The 18,790-nt window shown below is 37.2% G+C and overlaps 1 protein-coding gene across 1 annotated transcript in view; it reads left to right on the forward strand.

Annotated features, from left to right (window-relative positions):
• FMN1 (formin 1) overlaps positions 1–18,790 on the forward strand; it is a 180,708-nt gene that overhangs the window by 108,903 nt on the left and 53,015 nt on the right. The window contains exons 8-12 of the mRNA XM_064460024.1: positions 7,183–7,244; positions 8,003–8,091; positions 12,891–13,020; positions 14,500–14,646; positions 18,183–18,242. Coding sequence (XP_064316094.1) covers positions 7,183–7,244; positions 8,003–8,091; positions 12,891–13,020; positions 14,500–14,646; positions 18,183–18,242 — 488 coding nt within the window. The remainder of the gene's footprint in view (positions 1–7,182; positions 7,245–8,002; positions 8,092–12,890; positions 13,021–14,499; positions 14,647–18,182; positions 18,243–18,790) is intronic.

Genomic DNA, 18,790 nt, shown 5'->3' on the forward strand with positions numbered 1-18,790 from the left:
AATAGCAGTATATTGGAAAACACATAATACTACTCTTTTCTGCAGTGTACGTCACCTGTGCCAGCTTCCCGTGAGCTACTCAGATCTCTGTTCAAGAGTGAGCCGGCAAAATTGCGAGGCAGCCCAGATGAAAAAAGGTTTTCGTTACAGAGAATGGGATGTAGGTAAAGTGTAGATGCCTATGTCCAGGCAAGCTATTCTCCCAAATTCCTCCCTACCTCCATAGTACCTGCATTTTGCCACCGAAATTGTGGGGCACCAGAAGGTCTGCTGCTGTACAGTGCTGGAAGTAGTTCACTAATACCCCCGATTTCTGTTGACTAGACGGTCTCACGTGCCGGTGCATTTTCCTTGGGAGCAAATTAATGAGATCACACCAGATGCACGCTATGTAGCTCATTGGTCTTTGTGGCAATAAAGTGCCATATTACTCCACACAGAACAGCTGCAGGCTTCGCTAGTACATTCACCAAGGCAAGAGTTTAACACTGCAGCACCTGCAATGCTGACAGAACTTAGCCTCTATGGCAAAGGGGAGACTTTAACGCTGATCCTTCGCATTGAGACTATTTCTAATGCTAATTTAGTATATTTTTTTATCTTTCCTAGATTTTAAGGAATTAAATATAATGTCTGAGACTCCATTTATTAAATCAGAGTAGCACTGGCCAACCTGTAATAGTACATATGGGGACCTGGTATGTTTACTGTGCATTTGGAGCATTCTTGTTCACCAACAATGTAAATTATCTATACAGAGGCACATTAAGCTTTGAAAATCTTAGGAAAAATGTATTTGATCACACTTAAATGGGATAGGTTAGAATGGATTTTCTTAAAAAGCCTAAGTCATGCCGTCTGCTTTTGTATACTCACCTTCACAACTGGGGTGGTTTTTTTTTTGTTGCTCCTCAAATGTGGAATATATTTTTATTATAGTGTCACAGTAATGATATTCTGATTGTGAGAAATGCAAATAACCATCACGCCACTCTGCATCGATAGTTTTTGCGTGGCATTGTAGGAAGGGACCAACTTTCTAGAAAGAGCTCAGTTATGATACTGTTGTACAAAGTCAGTCAACCAGTTGAAAAGTGTTTGACTGGTCTTCTCCAACTTTGTGATTTACCCTCTATTGTCAACATACTGGACTAAGTAACAGGAAGAATGTGAACAGCAGATTAACTTCCCCAGACTAATGATCAGTCCAATAATCATTCTAATTTTGATTATGTTTCTAGTCATCCTGGGATTTCTGTGTGGTCTTCCTCTAATGAGAGGCCACAGATGTTATATAAATAGGTTGCATTGTCTTAGTGCACTTTATGGTTTATGGCACATCTAAAATTTAGAGAACAGTATCATTGTTAACCAGGCACTTTTCTTAGCATCTGAAAGACTATGTTTTATATATATATGACAAACTATTCCAAAGCAACTCTAATCTGCAGACCCTAGTGTGCTCAGAATTTCTGAATCCCAATTTGTGTTTCAACCATATCATGCAGCACAAATCACAGAATCACAGAATCCCAGGCTGGAAGGGACCTCAGGGATCACTGAGTCCCACCTCTCTAGGAAGAGCACAGCCTAGACACGATGGCCCAGCACCCTGTCCAGACGACTCTTGAAGGTGTCCAACGTGGCCGAGTCAACCCCTTCCCTGGGGAGATTATTCCAGTGGTGACTGCCCTCACTGTGAAAGATTTCCCTCTCGTGTCCAATCGGAATCTCCCCAAGAGCAACTTGTGTCCATCCCCCTTGTCCTCTCCATGGGACTCCTTGTAAAAAGGGAGTCTCCATCTTCTCTGTAGCTGCCCCTTAAGTACTGGTACATGGGGATGAGATCCCCTCTGAGCCTCCTTTTCTCAAGGCTGAACAAACCCAGCTCTCCCAGCCTATCCTCGTATGGCAGCTTCCCAGTCCTCTGATCATCTTGGTGGCCCTTCTCTGGACCCTTTTTAGCCTGTCCACATCCTTTTTGTACAGCAGGGACCAGAACTGCACACAGCACTCCAGGTGTGGCCTGACAAGCGCTGAGTAGGGTGGGATAATGACTTCTTTCTCTCTGCTGGTGATGCCCTTTTTGATGCAACCCAGCATCCCGTTGGCCTTCTTGGCCGCAGCAGCCACTGTTCGCTCATGTTGAGCTTCCTGCCCACCAGGACCCCCAGGTCCCTTCCCACAGAGCTGCTCTCCAGCCAGGTGGGTCCCAGTCTGTGCTGCACTCCCAGATTATGTTTTCCCAGGTGCGTGACCTTACACTTCTCCTTGTTGAACTTCATAAGGTTCTTGCTGGCCCACTCCTCCAGCCTATCCAGATCTCCCTGCAGGGCAGCTCTCCCTTCTGGAGTGTCTACTTCCCCACTCAGCTTGGTGTCGTCCACAAACTTCATCAGGCTACACTTGATGATATCCTGATCACTTATAAAGATATTGAATAACACTGGGCCCAATACTGATCCCTGGGGGACTCCACCGGTGACAGGTTGCCCCTTGGAGAAGGAGCTATTTACCACCACCCTTTGGGTGCAGGTAAATTGTTTCACAGTTCCTTTCTCTGTTATATTTTGGAAATACTTATTGGGGTTTCAACTAAAATATTTTGCAGAATATCAGTATAGATTATAAAGTTTTAAAAACTGTTGTTCCAAAGTTATATAGCTTCCACCTCCACAGAATATTACATGTATGCATGCCATATATATGTATACTATGCGTGAAGTATAGAGATAGCTGCATACCCATCCCTGAAACTGGGAAACAATTTTCTTTAAAAGTTGTTGTCTTTGTTCTGGAAAATTTACAACATATGTTTTTGTGAATCTGGCTTGGGCATCCAACCTGATGTGGGTAGGTTAACATTAGTGTTGTAGTATTTTGCTCATGACTTCTTGCAGGAGTTGAGCTTTCTTAGTCTTCTAAACCTACATTGTGCCCATGGTGCTTCTCTGTAATGTATATTTTAATGTTTTTTGTGTTGCACGATGGTTGAATACTGGAGAAAACCTTTAAATAAGTTTAGAACATATCAATGTGTCAAAAATAAACCAGACCAATTTGGATATTTTAGGCAGTTTTGCCAAGTCGGGATTCGTATTTAACAATCATTGTCATTTTCTAATTGACTAGATCAGTCACAATTTAATTTAAATTTCCCAGCGATGGGCTTCATGGTCCCATGAAATGAAGCCTTACTCAACAGAATGTACTACATAAAAAAATGAAGTACTTCCAGGTCAAAGAAATGTACCTTTGGCAAGCTCTTTTTATTTAAATAACATATTTCTGATTTATCATTAGGGAGCAGTTAAGGTGGTTTCTTCATATTTCATAGTTTAATTGTCACATTAAGTGGTTTGATACTGCTGAGTACATGTAAGCTCTGTCAGCAGGACTTAAATCCTGATTTAGCCAAAATGTGTTTAGTAGGAGTGAGGCTGTATATCAGAGTCAGCCTTAAGACTGTTGGTATTTAAGCTGGTTAAGAGGAGAGAAGTATCTTTTTCATATTTAACCTCTAAGTTATACAGTTGTATGTAGACTGCACAGTATGCTTTAAATTATCAGCTTTTCTTTGGTTTGCATTTCTGAAGTGATGAAACAGAGTATGTGAAAAATCCGTGCAGTACGGAATCTTTTTTACAGTTAGATTAATTTTTAAAAAGTGAGTCTGTTAAAAACCTTGAGCACAAGTTTGTATTTGAAGCAATACTCGTAGCACGCGAAATGTAGTTGGCAAGTATTTTTATGTGTGCCTGTTTGAATGCATGATGCTGATCTGTTTTTTGTCCTAGCTGACGGTTATTATATCCTAATGGGTGCAACCCTGCACTAATGATCCTTGTGTATATAAATTCTTCTTGTTGTGAGCAGACACCATAGGCCACATAAAAATGTTTGCCTCAATTTCCCTGCAAAAAAGGATCTCAGAAACCAGACTTGGCCAAGTAACAGATTTTTTAAAGGTAGAGGAACCCAATAAAATTACCAGCTTTTCACAGCATGAGTCTACTTCCTTTTGACATATTGTGAGGTGTAGGGGAAATATTCGAACTGAACTGACAGTGTAAGGAAGACAGCTAACTAGAAAGCAAGATAAAAGTAAAAACCAACGATGATGATTGATATTGTAATAGCTATTAATTGTTTTGGAGCCTCTTTTGTAGATTTATGATACTTCGTCTGTATTCATTACACTTATGTGAGTCTCGATATAATGAGAGTTAATGCAGTAGAGAGTCATGGTTAAATTCACTGTATCAGGAAGAACATTTTGAAAAACTTATCAAGGTTTTTATTCATGTTAATAACGTTCATATACATATGATTAAAACTGGGTTTTGTTTTTCACAGAAAAATTAAGAAGCTTTTGTTCCTTGTAACTCTAAGTAAAAAGTAAATAATTAGTTTCTTTGATCTAGTATAATGGGTGTTTTTCAGCTTCCCCAATTCAAGTTAATTTATACAACATACTGTGAATGTATTGCACATGCCATATTTTAAGAATATGAAAAATACTAAGACACCTGTGAATTTGGGGATTTCTTCCAACTTTTCAGAATCAATGCTGCTTTTTTTAAACATGGGCCAATCTTCATATTTTTACATGTTTTGGTTGTTGCCTTCTGCATGAAGTTTGACCAGGTTGAATGAAGAAAGATATAAGGACAAAGATAAAGATTTTAAAATACATAAAGATGAAATAAGGGAGTCTGTGCGGATTTTGGCAGTACTTCTGGCTTATTGGGAGTGTGTCTCTACATACATTAACACCCTAAGATGTCCAGCTAGCATTGAATTGAGTAATATGGCTAGATTTTTGACTGCAGCCTGTCTGCGTGGACATTGCCAATAATAGCAGGAGAGGTGGTACAGCAGGTAAATCAGAAAACGTTTTCTTGGTACTTTTAAACAATCACATACTTGTCCAGAAGAGAAAATAATTCATATTAATGTCTCTTAGCATCGATTATTATTAGTTCTGTTAAAAATGTGTTCATTTGCTGTATTTTAGTAGTTTACTCTCAGACAGGTTTTGCTTTATCATGTCACTTCAAAACAATGCTGATTTTTTAGAACTGGTGTTGAGTACAGAAACACGAGCAAGAAATTATAGTATTAAAAACCACTCTGGTTTTGGGGCCTTTATCGTGACAAATCTCTGACTGAAAATTCCAGTTAGATGTACAAATCTTGATATTCTTGTTAAAGTATTCTTTTTTCAGACTACTTAGTCTCATTGTAATAGTTCTGTACCTAAAAAATAATCTAGTATTACTTACACGTCTTGCATTTCTAGTACGTGTTCGAATTACCTCCAATAAGTTGCTTTTCTAGATAACTGAACAAATAAATTTCTCCTTGTAAGCAGATTTCAGAATATTCCAAAATAGGATGATAGTGAAACCACGAGGGGAAGTTTATGAACTCAATATGCATGTTTTAAAATCTTAGCAATTAAATATATTGCACTGTGAAACCAATTTTCCAATAGGTTTTTCCAGCCGCTTAGGTTCTTTTGAAATTTCACTGGATAATACAGAAGATAATGCAACACATGGAACTGTCTTTCAAGAGCCAACAGATGATCTCATAGATTCAATCCCTAATAATTTTTCTTCAAACAGAGATTTTTGTCAAGCTCTGTTGGTCAGGCTTTATATTTGGTTACATTCTTGAGCTTTTTTTGAATCTTTCCAATAGGACAAAAATAGTTGGAGATACTGTTTTTTTTTCACTGATACTGTCGTCTTCCATATAATTCTTTACTTCTAACCAAGGTGTAACGTCAACAGATGGAATCATAATTGACAGGCAAAATTTTAAAGCATTCTAAATGTCATTGGACCTTTTAATAAAATTAATTAGCCCGCCACAGAGAAAATTTACTAGGCTGCTGGTTAATTTCACGATGTAAAATCATGGGGTAGGTGGAGGAGCAGGCGAAAGCTTATTACTTTTAAATAATTATTTAAAGATGTGTGCCTTGCCCCTTTCAAACATGGATTGCAAATGCAGCAAGAGCTTTTAAAATCTTCTAAATTCACAAGCAGTCAAGTTTCCTTTGAAGAAATATAATACAGTTGAAATTAAAAGTTATCGGGTACTAGCTAATGATGACTGGTTATGTGGAGAATTAGTAGAGGCCTTAATTAAGCTTGATTCTTTTGGGATTAATGTTCCCTGTAACATTTAAACAGAAGTCACGAGTTCAGAAATTGTGCCCAGCCCCATTATGAATCTTGATGAAATGCTGGTTTCAGAAAAATTATTTGTCCAAAGTTATTTCTGTTCCATTGTGCATCTCAGCTTACTAGAATGTAATATTAGAGAGCATTGGAAAGCACCGAGAACCAATCCTGTGTAGTTTTCAGAAAAGTCCCAATACATTGCCTAAATTGTAATGGGATTTGCAAATGCTAGAAATACCTAATGCCATGTATTCCAAACATAGTACCGTTTGGAACTAAGATAGGCAACATTTTGAGACCTTTCATTTTTGGTACTGAGGCATAACTTACCATTGAAGGGTATACTTTAGGTGTCTGTGTGAAGTCTAAAAGTATTTAACTGGAAATTGTCATGTGAATAGTGTTCTAGTGGATAAAGCTAACTCAAACGTGAGCTGCTCTATGAAGATACCTTAAAAATCTGTAGCACAAGCCTTTGTGCTTGCAAATTTGCAGCTTGCAAACCTTGCAGGTTTGTCTACCTGTCCGTTTCCCGAGATTGCTAGCCCCAAGACAAGCAGATCTCCCTGTTCTCCCATGTGCTTTGGGAGACGTAAATACCCAAACTCTCAATTCCTTCCTATCCAGCCTTCCAAGCTACCATGAAATCTGTGCTGTTCATTGTCTGGTGTCAGTTGTTCTCCTGTTCTCCTGCCTGGCCAGCTACGCAATCAGCTGAGTGTGTGGCAGGTCATATCTTTGACTGCTGAGTGTACAGAGAGGGAAAGTAGAGCTCCCTTCTCCTGAGACCTAATTTATAGTAAGTTCTTGCATGAGTGCTGTGACTTGAAGTCAGAACAAAAATAAAATGCAGAAAATAATAAAATATCAACTAGATACAAATACATCTTTTAGCTAGGTCAGACCTCTTTAGTATGTTTCTCAGGAAACAAAATTGAATTCTTCAGTATGTTTTCTAGCATCTAATTTGTGATTGTATTCTATACAGCTATACTGTGTGTTGATGACTCCGTAGTAGATCTGGAGACACTGGAAGCACTATATGAAAATGTAAGTAAGTTGGGGTAAAGCTGTGGTTAATCGCCATAGTATTTTGGACACAGAATAACTAAAATTTTATTTTATGTTCTCATTTTAGACTAGAGACATTAACAGTAATAGTAATAAATTTAACAGTAATAAAACACATAGCACAAAAAATATCCATTGGCATGCCTATTTCTCTTACTGGCTTCATTCTTAAATGTCAGAAAATTAAAACAGTGGAGTGCCGTTGAAATCAGGTTAAAATGTAACAAAAGACGTAGCATCTAGCAGCATTTTCTCCTGAACTGCCTGAAAAATACGGTCCTTACTTAAGGCCTATTTTGTGCTAACATGCGAATATTTCTCATTGAAGATATAAGTGACTAAAACAGTTACCTCACGCTAGTGAATTGCTGTCTATATCCAAGTTGCTCTGACGACTAAGTAAATAGCATTCATGACCTGTGTGACTCCGAAGTTGCATGAAAGAATACATTTACTGTATTCTGTAAATATGTAGAGATACCAGAGCCACCTCTCCAACCTGAACTCTGCGAAGCATCCTATAGCAATATTTGCAGAGCTGTGCTCTACAAGCATGCTCTGCTTTGTGGCCATTTGTACTAAATGCAAGGCACTGAAGGAATTTATCATGAATCTTTATACCTCTCTCTTTTGCATTGTCTAAATGTTTCCCAATAAGGAATATAATTGTTACTTGCAGACAAACTGGTAAAGTAGTAACATATTAGTTATTAATTACTTCATATTAATTCACTCAGAGAGCGCAAAAGGATGAACTAGAGAAAATCAAGCAATATTATCAGACTTCAAAAGAGGAGGAACTGAAGCTTCTGGATAAACCAGAACAGTAAGATTTTTTTGTATTTTTTTGGTAATATTTTATTGTTACATATTATAGTCCTTTGATGATATATTAAAAGGGATCTTGATACATAATTTTTGGTAGCTAATTTTTACCTTTCTTGTGTATTTCAAGGCATGATGTAAACTTTGCATTTACCACATAACTTTTTCCAGACATGACAGATTTTATTACGTCAAATGGGACCACCAGCGTTGATGAAATACATAGCCTTGAATTGATAAAAATTTCTGTTCCCATTCTCACGTTTGTAAAAGGCTTATCCTTCCCTTAGAGCTTTTAGGGCTAAATTAATGTGTCATAAAGCAGGGCCAGACTGATTTTGGTTGTTGATTATTTGAAAGAACTACACAAGCAGAGGGGCTTGTTCAGTCCTGTGACAAAGACACAATGTGCTCCCTAGCCATGCGGATTGAAGACCTACAAAGCTGATTCCACAGTTCATCTCCTGCGACCATTTTGGGCAGCGACAATTGTTAGGATGAAAAACTTAGGATGAAAAAGTGTTGCTCCTTCAGCTGTAATAAACCTTAGACCAATGTGAAACTCACAAGAACCTGTGAGCAGAATGGTAATCCTGAATTTTATGTTAGCGTATGCATTTGCCTTCAGATTTTGGCCAACCAGTGGTGTTTGTATTCTGCTGCTTTGCTACTTTTCCCTTTGTACTTCCATCCTTTTCTAATCACAGTGTAATTCCTGCTCTGAGGCCTCTCTGCCATCTTGCTTCCTCTTCCCTCTTGTCTGGTTTTCTCTTTTCTGCTGTCTTTGGCATAAGAAAGGGTAGGGGGAGGAAGAACTGAAACAGCAGAGGTGGTATAGGATTGTGTGATGTCCTGAGTATTACATTTTCATACCTTTTTTTCCTGTTAAAATATTAGTGGTTAAGAACAGATTTTTTTTTTCTCTTTCTCCTGACACAAGGCAGCTAAATACTCTTTTGTGACTGTCTACTAGGGAATAGGTTAAAGCTGGGAGATGAGGCTTTCACGCTTACTCTTGCTTAAGAGCGGCTATCATTCTTGAGTAAGACTTAAGAAGACAAATATCTGTAAAGTCCATATACTAGCTCATTCTTGCATCCCATATCCATGGCTTTCATTGCATTGGCTTTGGACGTAAGAATACATTGTGTGACTAGTTGATGTTTTCCAGAGCTTGAATCTTTGGCAGTCTTAGTTGTGTGTCTGAGTGAAATAAATATTAATGCATTTTGTGTTACGGAGAATGCAAATCTTGTCGAGCTCTAGAGTTATAAAAGATTGTCTAGTTTTGTAAATTATAGGGGAGAGAGGTTGATCTTAATTAAACACAAAGCTGGATTTCTGCTATAATTGTTCCATAATTAAAAGTAAAGAACTATAAATAAAGCAGTTATGCCTGATCGTTCAAAGTGAAATAGTAGTGTCAAAGACAAAAGCTCCTTTTTATCAATTATTACTCTTTGTGTTCTCTCTGCAAGTCTTAATGATCCCATTTTTACCTAGTTATTGAACTACATAGGTTAAGAAAACTAGCTTTTTAAAATGTTGCCTCGTGGGGAAACAATTTGCTCATGATGCACTTACGTAAATTTTATTGGGCCTTCAAAATAATGTCCTTTCTGAAAACTCTGGAGATCAGGTGCTGCTGGTTTTGTTGTCGAGGTCAGCCTCTAAGTCAACCTAAATGCAGAACTGGAGATTTGTTGGAACTGTGCTATGCATATTAACTCCACAAAAGGTTAAAGACAGAAAAGTGCTAAACTTGTATGTGTGATTAAAAGTATTTGCTCCAGGGCATAAGCCTCCTGTATTTTCTTTAATGTGGATCAGAACAAAAGTGCAAACTAAACTGTTTAGAAAGTGGTTGCAAATACTAACAATAGACATTGATACAATAAAACCATCGACATGAATTCACTGAAGTCCTTTGCCGTTTTGAAGGTTTTTTGAAGGTTTCTTTGAAAACCTTTGCCGTTTTTAAATGCTTGGATTACCAGACAACTAGAAAGCTGTAGTGGTATCACCGATGTTCTCCTGCACATGTGATTTTGATTATTTTGCTGGCGTGTTAAATTTGCTGTTGATGGCACAAACTGTATCACAGCAACGTGCCAATACCCCCCTAAATTGTGCTTCATGATAATAGTTGTTAAAATGCTAATATTAATTTACACGATAAGGATTTGTATGCACAGTTGGCCACAATTTGGGGCTTTGCTAGCAGGATACAGATGCTTTAGGTAGTTTCCAAGAAGACCCTTTAGTTGTAATATAATCTCTGTGAAATCCTCTCTACTGTGAAAGAAATACTAACGAAGGAAATAGTAAGAAAACACAGTACTGAGCTTTTCTGTTCTGTATGTAGTTTGAATTCAGGAAGTAGTGAGCTATTGATAATTGCTGTCCCAGTAACGCCATTTGCTTCTCTTTGAAGACCACTTTACTTTGACTTCAGTTTAAATCCTGCTGGCTTACCTAGAAGCTTGCAGGATTAGATACACCTTTTTCCCCAAAAATTATTTCTAAATTTTATATTCTTCAAATATGGATAAATGTGAACTGATAAATAGTTTACCTCCATAGGTTTAGCCTTCTTTGTCTATCTTCTGGAAGAATGTTCTTTTACACTAACAACATGGTAATATGCCTGGCTTGAAAGTACTCTCAAGTCCTTTCCTACAAGATTCTGGCAGGATAAAGGAGTTCTCAACTAAATGCATTTTTTATTTACGATTTCTGCAGGAGAGGAGTAAAATGGACCTCACAGAGATGAACAGCAAATTCTCTTTGATTACGTTAGGCCATAAGAAGTGTAGCAATGAGAAACACATCAGAAAATTATGTCACAGTCATGTCGTCATTACTTTAAGTCAAAATCATAGTTTTCTCAGGCTATAATTGCAAAAATGACTGAACTAAGAATATCCCTTTCTCTCCAAAAGATTTGTCCACCTGAATTGGTGGTTTATCTTTGATAATGACAGATTCGTGCCATGATTTTGTGTTTAGTAACTACATTTGTAGTCACTAAGATTCCTTTTTGTGACAGATTTAACTTCTAAGTGTTCTGTCTTGATAATTATATTGAATACTTTGAATTCCAAAATCTGGAGACATTTTCTTTTTATGCTGATGCTTTTCTAACTCTCGGCACAATTATGTTGTCTTCCAGTGACCAGCAGTGTAGGAGATAGCTCCCTTTTCAAGGGAAGGCAGGAATACGTGTCATTTGACTTTTTAAATTTAAACTTTTAAAATGTATGTATGTTAGAACTTTAGTGAAGCAGTTTGGGTTTTTTCCTTCTTTTGTTTCTCTCACACAAAGTGCAAAATATCCTCTTTTTTTCCTGGCAATACCATTCATTCCCAATAGGAAGCATTTTTATTAATACCAGCTTGGCATTTCTTTTTTTCCCACTGCTTAAGTATAAGAGCCAAGCCAGGCCTCCCCAATCCTTCTCTCACAATAGATTTTTTTTTTTTCAGGCAAGAAAGAAAAAGAAAGAAAAAAAATATATTTCAATTAAAATGTAGTATTTCACACCAGCCACAGGTGGGCTTTGCAGATTTTTTAGGCAAACACTACGTATTCAGCAAAGCATTTCATGAATGAGAAATTTATAAAGCGGATTTGAAGATACTGATATTATTTGTTATGAAAAAGAAATCATTTGGAGAAATCAGATGTATTAGCTTAAATAAATAAAATAAATTTAATAAGATTTCAGGCTAATAATGGCTCACATAATTTCCCATAATTCAGTGAGGTAGAAAAATCTTTACAGCGTTGCATTAAGGGGGATCTAAGGATAGCTGTAAACAGGAGATTAGAAGAATGTCTCTAAAGTGATATTGGAGCAAAAAACAGCCTGTTTCTGGGTTTCAAGAAAGTACGTGATTCACTGAAATCCTAGACTCAAGACCCACAAAGAAAATTATGGAAACCCTATTAATATAAGAAATGCTAAAGCTTCTTGTATTGTTTAGCCAAGCCCTTACATTTTAAATTGAAGAAGAGAAAAGGGAGGAATTCCTCATGCCTTTGGGATGCTTTCATTTTGTGATATCCGAACTGGAGTTGTTGAATATGCTTCTATTTATTTTTATTTACCAAAGAGTTAAAGGAAGGAAGCTGGAATGGACTCATGAGGAAAGTGTATATATGAGGACAGATGAAGAGCAGATAGAGAGTTAGTAACTTTGCTAAACAGACTGAAGAGAGACATAATCTGCAAGTATTTTAGAGCTAAATACACGCTAGGTGCATTACCATAAAACATGCTGCTATATAATTGGAAGTGTGGTGCAAATTAGTAAAAGAAAATTGAAGCTGAGCATCAGAAGAAATTTCTTGGCAGATGTTTTATATTATGAAATAACCTTGTAGGAATATGTTGAGTTCTGTATTGCTGGGCACGTTTTTAAGGGAAGCAAAAACACATGAGTGAAAACAGTAAATAGATAGTGTTTCTCCAGCTCTTTCCCTTTGCTTTGCTTTGCTTTTCTTTTTTTTTTTTTAAACCTATGATCTGGGTTTATAATTCTTCTATTTATTAATATGCAGTTGTGATAGTGGGTTAATGGATTAATGTGATAACGATTAATGTCTTGACATTTTCTTGATATTAATAGGATTTGTTAACACCTTGAGCATAAGGAATATAACAATTATAAATTCTGTCAGATTTGATTCAAAGTGGGAAAGATTGCATGTATCTTTCATGATAGTACAGCTTTGATCCATTATGTACCCCACAGATAAGAAATATAAAGATTCATTAATGCTCATTTTTTCCACAGGTTTTTATATGAGTTATCTCAGATCCCCAACTTCACGGAACGAGCTCAGTGTATTATCTTCCAGTCAGTTTTCTCTGAAGGGATAACATCAGTGCACCGGAAAGTTGATATCGTAACTCGTGTTTCCAAGGTAAGTCCTAGTGAAAGCTAAATAAAAACATAAATATATTTTAGAGTATTCATGCTTCTTTTATTTGCCGTAAGTGATGAAACTTAAGCCCGGTGATTGGCTTTTCAGGAAAATAAAAATATATTAAATATTTTAGCTGCTTATAAGAACAAAAGGAGGAGGAAAGAGGGAAGGCGAGTTGCGTGTGATGCCCTATGCTTTACGTAGGAAAACTTATTTTTACTTGAATGGCAAATTTTTATTACTTTGCACATTAAGTAGAGTATTAGATAGTCTCCATAAAATCGAAATTAAATATCAGACTAGCTTAGTACAGGACCTTGCAAACTTACTTTTTTTTGCATATCACTGTTGATGCCATCAGCAATAGATGCCTATCGTGTTCATTACCTTATTACGTTCCCCTGGTATCTGTACGTTTCTGCTAACCCCGATACAGCAGGTTTCTTAGTACCTGACAGAGCTTTACCTAAGATTCTATACTATGAATGATTAAAGACAAGATTTTGAAATTATAACAAATTAAAACATGAAAAGCAGAATGAAATAAGAATTAAAAGAGAAATTAAATAGTGACCTAAAGGTATAACATCCTGGCCAGGACAGCGTTAAATTTTTTTTTGTTTTTTTCCCAATTTGAAGATTAGCTTTTCCCTAGCTTTGCTGCCACAAAGTACCCATGCTCTAGCCCTTTGCATATTCTAACAATAAAAATAGTTAGTTTTTCCTTTCCAGAGGACACCTAAATAAGGAATCAGTTTTGTATGAGATAGGGAAAGTGGTATTGCCCTCAGTTTACTTACGAGGAGCTCGCACCACAATTGGTTTATCCAATGTGTAAGTATAAGGCTACATACTTAAGAATTAGGCCCATGGCCTCAGATTCTCAGTTGACAAGATATATATCTTTATATGTAAATGAAAATAATTTATTGGTTCTCCACTGTGTTTCTAGATTTCTTTCCTGTTTTGAGGCATAGTAATTTAGTCCTTAGCCCTGGTATATCTGTATTAAGTATGGATCCAGACGTGAATTTCCAGAGCACCAGGACCAGTGAGAAACAGACTGAATATGATAGTCCGAGTCTAACCTAGTGGCAGCAAAAATAGCCTATCTCCATTTGACTGTGCATTATGCAAACGCATGATAAACCACCTCATCTGTAAGATTTTTACTGGCTATGAAGAATGTTTAGTAATCTTCTTCCATTAATATTTTTGTCATTTACATAGTTATGTGATGCCGTATAATTTGCTTCATATGGGTTAAGTTAAACATAGTATCGTAGGCAGGTGCAGTCTAATAAATGCTTCTCTCAAACATTTGATTCTTGTACTAGTTTTAGCTTTCTTTCCATACAGGGGTAAAAACACAAAAGACACAAAACCTCTAGCAAAAACAAAATAAAAAGAGCTTTTTGTATTAGCAGTTAGAATTTTTGTGGCAGCAGAAGTTACAGGCTCGTATCCATTTTTCAGGCTTTGCTGAACATGACAAGTGTAAAGGAAATTTTAGGTTTGATTCTGGCTTTTGGAAATTATATGAATGGTGGGAATAGGACCCGAGGTCAAGCTGATGGATTTGGTTTGGAAATACTCCCCAAACTAAAGGATGTCAAAAGCAGAGTAAGTACTCATTTTTGATTAAAGATAATGTTTCTTAAGTGATCTTTTTTTGTTCCATCCTCTGTCAAAAGTTAATCTTTTCTCATTTCTTACCATTCTTGCTTGAAAGAGCAAGGCACTTTGTACCATTTTCTTGCTTTTTTCTCCCAACTTTTCACCTCCTTCTCCTGCACATGTGCATATTTCCATAATCTCCAATTTCTCCTATTCAGTACTACTAGGATAATTATGTGAGACCTTCTCTCTGTTTCTTTTACCAGTAGGGACTTAGTTACAGTAGGTTAGAGAGAAGTGAGAGAGCACAGACTGCTGAAGTCTTCTCCAGTAAACATCCTCATTCTTTTTTATTCTCTTAAGGTAGCTGTGTATGAGTAAAAAATGTGTTAAAAATTAGATTTTAAAACAAAATATCAGTAAAGGTTCAGTGTCGCATATACACTAGGGAATTATATGCAAAGGTTATAAGCATATAACATACAGGATTTTAATCCTCTTCAAAGAGGTGTGTCAGACCCAACAAGATATTTTCAGTCTGTCTTTTGAATTGGCAGTTAAATGGATGTCGGGCATGAATTCTGAACGGCACGCACAAGAAAATAGAGGTGGCAGTAAATTATTTTGCAAAAATTGAGAACCATTACCATGTTTTTGATTAGTCATGCTGGGATTAAAGTCAGGCTCAAACAACCTCTGGACACCTTTTGAGGTGAGGTTACTTTATTCCTTATTTCAGTAGGGCAGAGGAGGAGGTGCTGGATAATGTAGGCAATGGAAACAGTGCTCAAAGTCATCCTCCGCCAAAGCATACCTAGACACCACGTGAATATATGAAGCAGCAAAGAATAGGAAGTATTTTCTGCTGATGCTGGTACATGTTTGGAGGGTGAGAATAAAATCTGTTCCTTGATGTTCTACCTCTTTTCCTATGGGAAGTGCTGTCCTGAACTACAAGAAAGGTAGATTTTAAGCTTTTGTTCCCATTATGCTTCATGTACGTAGGAATGCATTTGTGAGACAGGCAATGTCAGGAAAGCAGTGTGTCTAGGGAGCTTTTTATTTTACTTGTGAATACCATCATTAACAAAATGTAAAAACATATTTAATGAATTGCTCAGTGAGCAACTGTATTAATGAAAGTTTTTTCAATGGATTTGAATAGTTGGTCTCCTGGAGACTTTGAGGTGCTGGAGCGTGTCCAAAGAAGAGCAGCGAAGCTGGTGAAGGGTCTAAAGAACAAGTCCTGTGAGGAGCAGCTGAGGGAGCTGGGGTTGTTTAGTCTGGAGAAGAGGAGGCTGCGGGGAGACCTTATCGCTCTCTGCAACTACCTGAAAGGAGGTTGTAGTGAGGTGGGGGTTGGTCTCTTCTCCCAAACAGCAACTGATAGGATGAGAGGAAATGGCCTCAAGCTGCGCCAGGGGAGGTTCAGACTGGATATGGGGAAAAAATTCTTCACTGAAAGGGTTATCAACCAGTGGCACAGGCTGCCCAGGGAGGTGGTGGAGTCTCCATCCCTGGAGGTATTTAAAAGACATGTAGGTGTGGCACTTAGGCACATGGTTTAGTGCTGGACTTGGCTGTGCTAGGTTTACAGTTGCACTCGATGATCTTAAAGGTCTTTTCCAACCTACATGATTCTATGATTCTAATTCTTACTTTCCTTTTCACTGCAATGGTTTGGCTGTTCCCTATGACCACTTTTCTTCCAGGCCTACTCCATGGACAGGCTGCAGCTAAACTAGAACCAGACCAAGTTTCCCAGTACTCAGGTGTTCGCTGGCTGGCCAGCTGCCGTGAGGAAAAATGTAAAACAACTGACCTTTGCCTGACTTATCTTATTAGAAGTACTGATTTTAGTCTCATTCATCTATCTAACCATAAACTAGTAAGAGTCTAATTATCTCTGGGACTTTGCAATTTGGCTGAATTTAGCCAGCACATTCCAAAATCACAAGTTATGAAAAGGAGCGTCAGATGTACAGTAGAATTGCATAAGATTTGTTCCTTAGCAAAACAAGCAAAAAATTTACAGTATTTACAGTTTCCTTGGTAGCCAAAATAAATATATTATTAGTTTAGACTAGTCTCCAAAATGCATAAAAACTCAAAGGGACCAGCTGCTACAGCCAGACATGAGACCGCACAGGTGATTGGTAGACCATTTTTGCAAGGAAGAAGAATGCAGGGTCTTCTATATTTAAACACTAAGGTATCCTTTCTGTGTCCCGTTATTCCCTTTTTGGGAATCGCCAGCAAGCAACATTACGTCTAGGTAAGCTGAATTCCAGGAGCTAAGGTAAAGAGTCAGTGTTAAATATCTCTTACTTCACAAAGAAGTAATTTGTTGTCATGAGCCTAGAAAGTTACTTGATATCGAGATTTTTTAAAAAATGTAGCTCACCACTTCAAATCTGTGTTTTGTCTTCTGCAAATGCTCTTTAAACCAAAGTAACAGGCTTGATAATTTAGCATATAGAAAATAGAATAACAGGTGTGTATTACTCTAAAAGGGCAATCAAATGTTCGTGAGTCACTTCAGTTCCTTTTTGTCGCGCGACCTGCCAGCAAAGTCTTCCAAAACCAATATATAATGGCTTTGTCTGCATGACAGCAATTACTTGACTAGTTAAGAAGTTTGCTGTTGTATAATATTAATAAAGTATAATGTGCTGCAGGCTCTAATATAGGCGAGGCAGCCCTGTACAGGAAGTCAGACATTGTTCACATACAAATGTTTGTCCTGATACCTGTCAATATACAGTGTGAAAAAACATCCAAAATAAGTAAAAAACATTCCAGGTATAATTCCCTATATTCCCTATATATTATTTTATGTTGTTGTTGAACAACATACCCTGAAACATATAAGTCGCAGTTCTACACTTTTCCTTGAGTTCATCCGGCCTATGCTGACCCAATGACAAGTAACAAAATAAAACGATGCTGTGTACAGTTCATGTATGCAGGACCACAGAAATGGTGTTTCCACAAAGAAAGTATTAAAATTCATATTTATAAGGCAACAGGGCAAGAAATACACTTGTTGTTAGGTACATGCTGACTGTTTTTTTATTTGGCATAAAATATGAAAAATATCTATGCCTCTTTCAGGTCTTCATAATAGATTAACTGAGACTAGAGGAATCAAGAAATTCAGTTCACCTTAATATATCCAAGGTGACTCTAACATTTAGTTAATATTATATTCAAGTTTAATATTATTAATTAATATTATTATTCAAGTTAATATGCAGTAATGCCTTGTATTACGAAAAAACACATAGAGGGACTGCTTCTTCCAGTGTATGTTTTCTTACCTGGTATTTAGAACCAAAAGAAGCTCTAGGTCCTGTGATGGTATGATCAAGCCTTTGTTATAAAAGATTGAATTTTTGGTAAGTAATGCTAGGGCTGAAGATATTGTGTGTCCTCTTTCTCACAGCAATATAACAATAATAAGATGTTTATTTTGAAATAAATTTTCACTCACTTGAAACAGTATTAATCACACACACTTTTAATAATTTTTTTTTTCCTAGGATAATGGTATTAATCTCGTGGATTATGTCGTCATATATTACCTACGCCATTGTGATAAGGTAAAAGATTCATTTGCTGTAGCAGCCTCTCTAAAAGTAGGCTTCTTTAAGAGGTTGTAAAAGGGTTTGTATTAGCTTTTTAAAAATTAATCAAGTAGCTCAGATGGAAAAATCAAATAAATTTCTCTTGCTTTCTTATAATAGTTGTGGGCCCCAATAGGTCTGAAATTTGCTACAGGTTTTTATGGTAAGACTTTGGAAAACTTTGCATTAACTGTTGAACGAACCACTGCAGGCAACTGCCTGGGGGTGCTGCAGACTGGACAGGTGGTCACTCCAGTCCTGTCTCCTGACTTTCTAGTTACCGTAATGTTGTAAATCTTGCACTGATGTAGTAGTAGTGGGAGGCAGAAGCATGATTTCTCTCTCATGACAGCAAGCAAGGCCAGGTCGCTCTTTTAAGAAAGGTGAGTCAGCTGATGGGGCTGAAGTTAGAGGTTAAAAATGTGGGAAGAGCTGTGGCTGCTGCTTTGATGAGTTACATTTCTGAGGTTTGTGATAGATACTAGCAGTGCCCACAGTTTTTGAGTGGGAAATTTGAACTTGCC

Source organism: Phalacrocorax carbo, chromosome 9 (genome assembly GCF_963921805.1).
Source record: "Phalacrocorax carbo chromosome 9, bPhaCar2.1, whole genome shotgun sequence".
In the NCBI taxonomy this organism is placed as follows: domain Eukaryota; kingdom Metazoa; phylum Chordata; class Aves; order Suliformes; family Phalacrocoracidae; genus Phalacrocorax; species Phalacrocorax carbo.